Genomic DNA, 11,718 nt, shown 5'->3' on the forward strand with positions numbered 1-11,718 from the left:
GAAGCTATCTTACCAAGTATGATTCAAGTAAATGATTAGTTCTACAGTGCAAAAATATGTCAATTCATAAAATTATTATCACTAGCAAGGATCCACACATGGAACCCACGACTCTCAAGTGCAAATACCTTAGGTGTACCTCACTTAGAAACTGCAATCATTTAGAAGTTCTTCAAAAACCCAATTTCTCATATCCCAGAAATTTCAGAAATGCAAAAAGAAAAGATTTATTTGCTTCAATTGTAACAAAAAAAAAAATGATCTTCCTTCTCTTTTTTTTCCTTTTTATTTTATTTTATCTTATTTTGCTAATATATACAGAACAGTAGATGATGACTGTTGTAGGATTTTGTGTAAGTTGATTGAAAAGGAGAATATTTATGTGAATAAGAAAAGCATCATAAATAACATAAGAAAAGAAATTCTGATGTAAAGATCTATCCCAAGGAAAATAAATAGCATGTGTTTTATCCCTAGTAAATAGAGAAAAAAAGCCTTCTTGTAAAGAAACATAAAGAGGTTGCCAACTCATCCCACTTGTTTCTATGCATGCAAATTGCCCTCCAACTTCTGCAGAGAAAATCTAACGGGACAGACAAGTCCATTTCAAATGATATCTCCTTCCGTCTCTACTCTACCAATCAAACGACAAGATATGTATAGAATTTCATATTTGTGAAATGTACAGGGCATATATTAAGAAACCAGATAATTACAACTAAGAAATATGAACTGGGTGGTGTAGGAAATACTCATATTTTGATCCTTCAAGTGTCCTATAAACTTCTTCCCAATTATTAACTTGTTAGGTTCGACATGAATCTTCACCTGGCAGCTCACTAGCTTTCTAAATGGAACTCTTAGAAACTGTTGTGCATCAGATAATGTCTGTGTAGAAGAAAAATGGATATAAAACTCAAATTCGTCTTGCATCACATGGAGCCTGTATACATAAAAAGGTTATAGCAATGCAATGGATCATGATGGATGAGTTCATGGATCATGATGGTGTTATCATTTTCGTCCATTTGTTTTGCGAGAAAATTCTGGGAAGTAATATATTTCTGTATTTTAATATTTTCATATTGGACGGGAAAGACAAGAAAAAAAGAAACGAAAATTTTGAAAAAAAAAAATCTTTTTCTTATAATTTTCTTTAATTATTTTCTTTCCTTTCATATTTTCCCTCTGTCCAAACATATTTTCCAAGTTTTCCTTGTCAGTTTATGCCTTTATTTGCAGTGGGCATCCTTTAGTATATTTTGGGCCTCTTCAGTCTATGGGCTTATTCACAGTGGGCCTTCTTTGATGATGTTTTTAAATCCATTTATTATGGACTTCTTGTAGTTAAGACTTAAGCGCCTTGAATAGGTTTGTTGGGCTTTGGACTTTGTGGATTTGTTAATTAAATTAGACGAACGACACAGTAAGGAGGTTGCTTATCCATCCCTCGTTTTGGTAGTTAATAAACGACGGGCAGTTTATATATAGTTGTTTTGCCAACTACTTTCCTTTTTTTTTTTTTTTATTAGTTTTTGTTTAATGGTTAAATGAAAAATTAATATCTTTCAGACTAGAAAGCGATTACGTTAAAATCCTCACAAAATACTAACTTCACGAGTCACGACTGGATTTTATAATCAAACATAAAATGTAATATACATCGATCATTAGACCAAATTGTCCTAGATTTGCGAACTGCTATTTCAAATTAATTTAGTTAATAATAGAAATGTGAATTCACATGCTGAGTCACACTTGAGAGTAGAAAAAAAATAATATTTTGTTTATAAATTATTTTTGGTTATGTTCTTGTGAGATTGATTAATAATAGAATATTAGTTAGCAATTGATAGATAAGTTCACATGGATTGTTAGAGAATAATACTCTATTTCCAATTTGATGTATGAGACAGATTGACTTTGTCTGAATAAAATTTTTTTATTATGTATACTTAACTAATTAGAAGCTTCAGTGATATATACATATATATAAACAATCCATTGACTATTATTTGTTAATATTGTAAACTAAATTTTAAATGTTTTTTAAATCAATTAATTAATTAGTTTAAATATTGCTGTAATTACTTGATTGATAATGTGTTTCTTCAAACTCTAAACGGTAAAATAAATAATAAAAATAGTATTTTGACTTTAATTAAAACGCTGTATTTTATGAGTCTGGCTTACTGTTTAGGCACATTTAATTAAGGATAATTGGGTTGAAGTCCTATCTATTTGACTAATGTCTCTGTTCCATAAAACTTGTCACATTTGAAATTTTATGTTTTTTAAGAAAATAATTAAATTTATCTAAGTTACGATAAATTATTGAGTAAATTAATTATATTGCTCTTAATTTAATATTAATTTTTTTAAAAAAATCATTAGATTGAGTAATAATTATTAATCATACATAAATGGTAAATATAAAAAAAAAAGATTTATTACTTCTCGAAACTATATGTAATAAGTATTTTAGAATAAATTATTTTGTCAAATTTGATAAATATTATAAAAGATAGATAGTAATAATAGTAAATAAGTTTGAAATCAAAGACACGTTGTTGGTTAGTTTCTTCTCACATTTGTCTGTTTGAACTTTGAACAACTGATTGTCTGGTCTGAGATGACTTGGACTCCTTTTATATATATATAAAAGAAAAGGAAATGTTATCTATGCATTCGCTTCAGCTTCCATGCAATTTGATCGAAGTGGCTTGTGGTTCCCACCCCCGGCTTCATTTGCACGCTGGAAAAGAAAACTCTTGACTCTGACCGCCTCCTCCTATGTTTTTTTTCTAAAATTTATTTTCAATTTCTTTTTTTAAAACATTAATTCCACAATTTCCATGGAAAACATATCCCAGATACATGGAAAGTTAACGCTTATTTATTTATAAAGTGAAATGAAAAAAGTAATACTTTATTTTTTTTATTTTTAGGAAAAATACCCTATTATATACGTGCGTGCATGTAAATTTAAATTTTAAATTATTTTTTGAAAAATAATAATTATGTGGAATTATTTGACAAATGAATTTAAGCCATTACATCAAAATCTAAATCCAAAAGCTACCAATTAAATGAACTGAATGCACGTGCTGAATTTCCTAGAAACATTTATGCTGCTAATTTAAAAAAATAATAATAATAATAAAAAACAAGAACCTCCTACGTCTACGTCATCAATAGACAATAATTTCCGTTCTTGTTGACGAAAAAATGAATTGCCGTGTTAGAGTTTCTCATTCTCATCACTTCACCTCTATATATAGGGTGGAAACCCTAATAAAAAATTCACACAAACAACTCGTTATCTTCTACTTTCTCTCTACCAGTTTATACATAACCACAAGTTCATAACCATGGTTCATGAAAGAAAGATCGTAGAAGAAGTTTCAGGCTGGCTCAGAGTCTATGACGATGGCTCAGTTGACAGAACATGGACTGGTCCTCCTCAGGTCAAGTTCATGGCTGAACCAGTTCCTGCCCATGAACAATTCATAGACGGAGTCGCTGTCCGTGACGTGACCGTTAATTCAAACTCTGGTCTTCGTGTTAGAATTTATTTACCGGAGACCAATCTTGAAAGCAATGATAATAAGCTACCAATAATCCTCCACTTTCATGGCGGTGGTTTTTGCATTAGCCAAGCTGATTGGTATATGTATTATCACATATACACTAGGCTTGCTAGGTCAGCTAAAGCCATTTGCGTCTCTGTTTTCCTCCGTCTTGCCCCTGAACACCGCTTACCTGCCGCCATTGATGATGGGTTCTCTGCTCTGCTCTGGCTAAGTTCTTTGGCAAACGGCAAGTCGCAGGAGTCATGGCTAAATAATCATGGAAATTTTAATCGTGTTTTCCTTATTGGAGATAGCTCCGGAGGAAATGTTGTGCATGAAGTGGCTGCACGTGCTGGGCACATGGATCTGAGTCCGTTAAGACTCGCGGGAGCAATTCCGATCCACCCAGGATTTGTCCGGTCGGAAAGGAGCAAATCGGAGCTGGAGCAACCGGAATCACCCTTTTTAACATTAGATATGGTGGATAAATTTTTGGGTTTGGCATTGCCAATTGGATGTAATAAAGATCATCCAATAACGTGTCCAATGGGAGCAGCTGCGCCGAAGCTAGATGGCCTGAAACTGCCGCCATTTCTGCTGTGTGTGGCGGAGATGGACTTGATAAGGGATACTGAAATGGAGTACTATGAGGCAATGAAAAAGGCTAAGAAAGATGTGGAGTTGCTAATTAACCCTGGAATGGGACACAGTTTTTACTTGAACAAGATTGCTGTAGACATGGATCCACTTACAGCAACCCAGACTAGTGTCCTTATCAAAGGGATTATAGAATTCATCAAGAAGCATTAACAATTAATGTATTTTCCAAAAATTTCAGTCTTCTTAATTAATGTATGTTATGTCATTGTAAAAGAATTATAATCGATGTATGTGTTGAATCTCGTATTTCTATCTTTGTCTACATATTAATTTTGGACTTTTTGAAAAGTCATGTTTATAAACATGTGCATATGTCAAGATTCGATGAAATGTGAAAATGATGTTGGAGCTAACATAGAACAATACAAGTCATACATTGAATTGGCAATGGAGGTGAGTCTCATATAAATTGACAAATTATTTTGTATCGTTCTGAGTATTAATTGGAAATTTTATCTAATATATTTATGCAATATTTATATTTATTGTACGATTCTATTTCATACAATAAATCAGTTAAAAATAAACTTATATCGTAACTGTAGAAAAATAAAATTTTAATAAGAAAAAGAAAAAGACAAAGTAGCTTTTTTTCACCTTACGTGTGATGAAATTATAAATTGGTGAATTCGGGTTACATAGTGGAGTAAACTGATACCATTTTTTTTTTTTTTTTTTTTTTGAGAATCATACCATAATTAGGATGATTAATATATATATTTTTTTTGGAAAATGAGATGATTAATATTATTAAACCTTGCTTAAGCAATTTACATTTGTTTTCAAAGATGGGCAGCTCTCTTGAGATAAAAGCATCCACAGTTCAATAATTTCATTTTGGATACTAGAAATTATTATATTATATTTCTCATTAGTGCTTAATTACCATATAACACATAGTTGTTATAGCCTCGTGGGATATGAATCATGATCATCCACCGAAGGCTGCTAATAATGGGGTTTCATTAGTTAGGGAAATACGTAAGAAACAGACAAGCTTCACGTGTTCTACATTTGTTATTTTGAGTTTGTCTGCTTTTACAAACTTATTATGAACAAGAAAAATGGACGTATGCAAGAAAGGAAATTTGGTAGCCATCATAATGTCCCACACTGCAAATAATTAGTAATCTGTCGGCAGAAATTTTTAAAACAACTGCAAATCAAGTCAATATCAAGCGTGCGGTTCTGAAAATTTCTTGTAAAACTTTTTGTCAAGTATGAATCTATGATCTGCAAATATGGGAATTGGGAATTGGGAAAATATGGGAAATTTTAATTTTCAGCAACTGAATCCTCTAAATAACTCGAATCTTATGTAGAAAGAAATTGCATAATCGTATTAACTCTCTTCGGTTGCGAAAGAGAAGAGAAAATTTTTAATCCATTCGGTAAATGTGCTTTCTGGAAAAAGAAAAATAATTACGTAATTCTAATTTCAAGATATTTAGTAATAAAGAAAAAAAAAGTCCGCCCTGGATGAACATGAATAATACGAAATTGGATAAAAATGACAGTAATTACCATATCTCTCATCTAGGAAAATTAGGAACCCTAGTCCAAGTTTCTGTGGACTGAGAGTGACAAATAAGAAAAGAACACAAAGCCAGTAGGAAACCTACATATGGGTCAAGCATGAAGTTTGAAAAAGAAAGAAGAACAGTAATAGATTTGGAAGCTTGCTGGCGTTTTCCTCGAAAAAAAGGTTTGTGGACTTCCATGAGAATCAAAATTTAATTCCAATGCACCAAAAAAAGTTGTAAGTTTTTTCTCTTAAAAAGAAAAAGAAAGAAAGAAAAGTGTGTATTCAACTTTTTTTTTTTCTTCTTTTTGTTAACATTCTGGGTAATTTCCTTAAAGATTCTGGTCTTTACAAGAGGAATTAAATATGAAATTAAAGTAATTTATTTTTATTTGATTTTATCAACTAATTTATATTTTAAAAACATTTTAATTTATTAGATTGTAATTATTATATGATAATGCTCTCAATTTTTATACATTAAGGCAATTATTTGTGCATCTTTATCAAAACAGTCTCATTTTTTCTTTATTTTGCAATCACCAACCAACTAACTAACTGCAAATCCTTTAATGTGAAGCTATTGTGGAGTTTGACAATGAGAGGCAATACAAACCTACCCACTAATTTGAAGTTTGGTGATGCCAACTGCAAAGGGCTCCATCATCTTTATGTTCTACTTAATACAGAATAATGGAAACCTATGTCTATGTCTACCAAATTGGGTATCAAAATAATAATAATAATAATAATAATAATAATAATAATAATAAGAGCTAAATTAAGGAAGAGTATAATTTTAAAAAATCAAATTATCGAACCGAACTGACACAATTTAGTTTGATATTTTATATAATCGATTCTATTTATTTAAAATAGTTAAAATAACTAAAATAGAACCGAAAATCTGATTTAGTATGCTAGTTAAATTTGGTTTGATTAACATAATTGTATCTAAAAAAATTTGATATATTTCATTCGATTTGTATCGGTTCGATTTGATCTGTAATCAATGCTCTCTCACCCCTAGGCCAAATCGATTATTTATTCAAAAATTTATCATAAATGAGATTTATTTCACTCCTAAGGAATCATGTTTGTTGCTGTTTTAGTGTATATTATAATTTATAAGTTGTTGCTTTTCACTTCATAGCTAAATTTCTGCATTCCTAAAAAATAATAATAAAAGAAGAGAGAGAGAGAGAGAGAGAGAGATTGCTTTTAAAAAATAAAAGGAGAAAAAATTAAAAATGAAAGAACAATCAATTGGTACAAAGATCACCCGGGGTGGAAGGACAACGGTGCCAATTCTGATAGAGGAGTAGCAATAGGCGTAGAAACCGCTGAAGGAGTAGGAGAATTCCTACACAAAGGACACGTGGCACTCATCTTAAGCCATTCATCAACACAATCAGCATGGAAACAGTGATGGCAAGCTGGGATGCACCGTAGGGTATCTTTGGGCTTGTAATCAGACAAGCAGATTGAACATGGGCCGTTATTGGGTTTAGGAAGTCGCCGACTTTCGCCTAACACCATCTTCGGGTATGATTCGATCTGAGGCCCATCAAGTCCAATCACCAGCATGGGCTCGCCGGTCATGAATTGGCGGTTATGTCTATAAGGATCGGTATCGTCATCATTATCGCCATTGTTACTACGATCACGTAAACTGCCTTTAACTCTTACACAAGCATAAGAAGCGAGCATTATGGTGGAGATGAGAACGAGTATGCTAACTGCGATGGCGATACCATAACCAAGTCCGACGCCTGTGGCAGATACCGGCGGATCAGCTGTACTCATGTGAGAGAGGGAGGGGGAGAAGGTATGAAACTGAAAGAAGAGAATATCAGAATAAGAGAGAACGGAGAGAGCAGGAAATATGAAGAGGAGGAAAAAGTGAGTGAGAGTGATCTTTGATGATAAGTGGGCCAAGGCCCACCGGGGTCCGCGGGAAAAAATTAAATGACAAATGGGTATTGGAGTTAATGTTCAACGGTTTGAAATTAAAAAATGAAAAAAAAAGGTTGGGAAAGCATTTATGAGGTTCATTGAAAATTCATTTTCAGCCCTTGGATTGATAATTTTTATTGTGATTAGTGCATGATAATTTTTTTTGGGTTGATCCAGAGTTCATCAGGGGGTAATTTCGAGGTAATCTGCCTCATTTTCTTGAAATTAAAAAATATTTAATTATTTAAAGTGAGATAAGACGATAGAAATCTGAATTCATAGTTTCTTTTTTTTAAACACTCATAAAATAATTCCTTTAAACTCTAAAAAAAAAAAGAGCGTTTTATTCTTTTTGTAGGTTTGTCCGGCCAAATCTAGATTAATTGGGTAATGAATTTCAAATACCTGATAATTAAAAACCAAATAGTATATTTAGAAATTGGAGATGGCCCTACTGAAGAGATTGATTATATGAGATACCTGGAGTTTGTCAAGCCTGTTGACAAGGAACATGATAATAAAGATTAAAAATTCAATATTATATTTGGGTGCCTGACCTGGTACACAAATGCCTATGCTGTGTTTATTTATAAATTGGTTCATATCTTATAGTTGATTCAGCACTCACAAGCTAGTGCTGGAGATCATTCACTTTTGTCTAATGTCAACTTCAGAAAGGGAAATCTATGTTTTAAATTTCTATTCTAATTGTAACTTGAAGGTATATAAAAGGAAAGAAAAGAATGCATACATCAAACCTCCCAGATGCCACAAATATGCCATGCCTCCCAGGTCCACAAATATGTAATGCTTCGTGCACTAGGTTAATTTCTATAATGTGTAATATATAGGCTAGCACAGCTAACTTTAGTAACAATTCAAACACAAGATACCTGTAAACCTCCAATGAGATTAGCAATTTAAAATTATGTAATTTACTAATTAGTGATTACATGTGCGATTCATGATATAACCAGAACCAACTTTTGTCTCCTGAAATATCCATTTCCATTAACTGCCATTTACTAGTAAAATATTGTAATTAGAATTTGTTAGTTGCAGGTAGCAACTTTAGTAATATTCCTCTTCGTATCTCTCTCATTCATGCCAATAGCAACTTTAGCATATTTCCCTTCATTTTGTTGTGTTTGATGCAATATAAAACCTTAAATTTAGTATACATCATTGGTATAGAAGAAAATCTCAAGTTTCTACAATTAAAGAATTTAAGCCAAATGAATTAGCCTAAGAAATGCTGTTCTCACTTGAACTTGGAGGCTCCGCCTGTAATTGGGATTGAACCTCCATCTGAGGAACTTCTGGTGCAGAGGTTTCTGACTGTACAGATGGGGCGGGTTCAAGTTGACTTGGAACTGCAGCTTCGACTATTTCTGGAGGTTTGAATTTGTTGATATAGTAACTGAGAGATGGTCCAGAATATTCAACAGTCTGCACCTGGACTGGCTCGTTCTTACCAACTTGGATGAGAATTGATGAAGCAGCAGCCACAGCAATCAGGGCAAGGCCACCAGCAATTGCAGCTGTATTTTCAGCTCCATCAGAAGAAGAACCTGCATTTCCTGAGCTTATTGCACTTTCTGCTACATATACTGTTGGCTGGAAATACCAGATGGTATTAGATGCAAGAGTAACAGTATGATTCCTTGCTAGACGAAAATGAAAATGTAGAAGAATTTTCTGTGTATCTCAGAAAATAACCATACAATACCAATGACCATTTATTATGGTTTGCTCATACTGCTCTTTGTAGTTTCTAATGCTCCAGAACATGTAATCTGCGATTAAAAATATTTTCCCCAGGATGTCTTAATGTAACATTAGATGCTTAACTGATCATGACCTGGAGCAAACAATTGCCTCAAAGTGCTCATCCAGGATGAATGAACCTATTGATGAGAGCCTATTTCATAAATTGCTCTTAGAAAATACAACGTAAGAACTCACTTTGTTCCTTCAGTTGCAAATGGACATGAAACTGTGGCACAATGCCGTGAAACATTCTGGTAATGCTCCTGGCAGACCACTTGTCCAACAACCTGTCCGTAGAGGACAAATCACATGGCCCAAAAACTTAATGTTCATATTTTGGGCTGGAAAACTGTTTATGTACCAGACCATCTTGGGAGTATTTTCTCTGCCGGGGTATTACCTGGTGATATATGAATTACAATTGAGTGTACAAAAGAGATCTCCTGAGATGTTGCCCATTACTGATTGTTAGTTGTTAAAACTTTTTATAAAGTAGTTTTCTGTTAAACCATCCCTTTCCACGTTGCTCTTAAAGAAATGTTGCCTCGTGAGTCGTGAAGCTACTAAGTAAAAAATATGCAGCATGGAATAAAGGGAGACACTTGTAGAGGGCATTCAGTAAACCATAAATTAAGTGGGGGGTGAGTTCTTTTTTGAAGTAGCTTATGCACTTAATCGATTGGGATCTAAAACAGACATTCATAGTCTTACAAGATTATAATGGACTGTCACCTATTGAAAACTCAAAAAATAAAGACCTCTTCAAGGATCTTCATCAGCAAAAGTATTAACAGAACAATAACTTTGGACCAAAACAACTTGTATTAAGCCATAGAATTTAATTGAGTAGCATTTATCTTTATGTTATCTTGGGGTATTCAGCTATTGTTAGTTACCATCAATTCTAAATCATTCGGCCAGAAACAACCTAACGTCCAGTGTTAGGGAGAAAAATCATCAACTTTAACAGAATATACTGATAAAGGGAAAAAGAACACTCAACGCATAAAATTGGAAAGTTTGCAAATTACTAACCTCGACAGAGTAGATATTTGTTTGCCCTGCAGTATCCTTCTCAACATACCCTGTCCAACCACGAGTTCGCGGAGGGAATGTACCAACAACTTTAGTTTTATCCCCAGCCAACCATTCCACACTCACCTTGCCAACCTATTTTTCCACCACAGAAAGCAAAAATATAAAAACACCACTCTCTCTTGCATTGTAATTTAGGACAGAATCTTAAACTTTAGGCATGCCTTCAGAAATCCACTGCTAACATATCTTTTTTATTTATTCCAACTCTTATACTCAGTTAGTAAAGCATATATAAAGACTAAATAAAATCAGATTGAAACACAAGTCGCAGGTTACTTTTCTCATTTCAAAATGGGTTATTTTATCCTTAATTCCCCATTTTAGTTAAAAACTTTGACTTATAGCTCCCATGTTCTTTTTAATTTTATTTTTTCACTGATTCAAGAACAAAGAAACTACCTTTAGACTCCTGAGCTAATAAAAACAAGAACAGATGGTAAAAGGCTTCAATTAAAAACAACAAAAGCAAGAAGTAGAGTGAAGTAAAAATTGAAAAGGGTTTTTTTTTTTTTTTTTTTTTTTTTTTTTTTTTTTTAATATATATACATGTATTAAGAAATCAAAAGTTAAAAGAATGGATGTTTAGCAAAAACTATACCTCCTTATCAGGAGCACATTCCTCATCGTTACAATCAGGGTCATCAGATGAAGCTCTGAGTGTGAAAGTCTTCAAATTTCGCCTATTTAAGCTTCTGTATTTCTTGAAGAGTCTAGGGGAAGAGAATGCGCAGGTGTTTGCTGATATCATTGCCTGTGATGCACATGCCATTTCTTCTTCTTCTTCTTCTTCTTCTTCAATCAGATAATTTAGAACGATAACAGAAAATTGCCACAACACAATTCAGTGACGCTAAAGCACTCGTGGGTTTCTTTCCGGTTTTTGCAGTTAAATGCGAGAGAGAGGAGGAGGAGGAGAAATTTTGATTGGAAGAGAGACCTTTTGTTTGGGGGATGGGTCACGTGTGGTGGATTTTGAGTGGAGCTCCGTTTGACATATCGTATTCGTTGCTTCACTCTCGTCCTTAGATTCAACAATTTGAAAAGGCAAAGAAAAATGAAATTATTATATTTTTCCATCGTACTTGATTACCGACTGTCATAAGATTTTACTAGTAATAAAGATATTTTATCGGGACATCA

The 11,718-nt window shown here is 33.1% G+C and overlaps 3 protein-coding genes across 3 annotated transcripts; 1 reads left to right on the plus strand and 2 right to left on the minus strand.

Annotated features, from left to right (window-relative positions):
• Positions 1–3,292: 3,292 nt before the first annotated feature.
• On the plus strand, positions 3,293–4,478 carry LOC105631268 (putative carboxylesterase 17). Its single transcript, XM_012213336.4, has one exon. It carries the CDS (start codon positions 3,372–3,374, stop codon positions 4,380–4,382), a length of 1,011 nt encoding a protein of 336 aa, XP_012068726.1. The 5' UTR covers positions 3,293–3,371; the 3' UTR covers positions 4,383–4,478.
• A 2,495-nt stretch (positions 4,479–6,973) lies between these two features.
• LOC105631267 (RING/U-box superfamily protein) lies at positions 6,974–7,640 on the minus strand. The gene has a single exon (XM_012213335.3). The coding sequence runs from the start codon at positions 7,558–7,560 to the stop codon at positions 7,033–7,035; it is 528 nt and encodes a 175-aa protein (XP_012068725.1). The 5' UTR covers positions 7,561–7,640; the 3' UTR covers positions 6,974–7,032.
• Positions 7,641–8,811: 1,171 nt separating this feature from the next.
• LOC105631266 (proline-rich family protein) lies at positions 8,812–11,600 on the minus strand. The gene is made up of 3 exons (XM_012213334.4): positions 11,177–11,600; positions 10,516–10,650; positions 8,812–9,327 (listed from the first exon to the last, which is right to left on the minus strand). The coding sequence occupies exons 1-3, from the start codon at positions 11,345–11,347 to the stop codon at positions 8,956–8,958; spliced, it is 678 nt and encodes a 225-aa protein (XP_012068724.1). The 5' UTR covers positions 11,348–11,600; the 3' UTR covers positions 8,812–8,955.
• Between the last annotated feature and the right edge of the window lie 118 nt (positions 11,601–11,718).

The sequence above is a fragment of the Jatropha curcas genome, chromosome 1 (genome assembly GCF_041381405.1).
Source record: "Jatropha curcas cultivar XTBG-Jc1 chromosome 1, XTBG_Jcur_1.0, whole genome shotgun sequence".
In the NCBI taxonomy this organism is placed as follows: Eukaryota; Viridiplantae; Streptophyta; class Magnoliopsida; order Malpighiales; family Euphorbiaceae; genus Jatropha; species Jatropha curcas.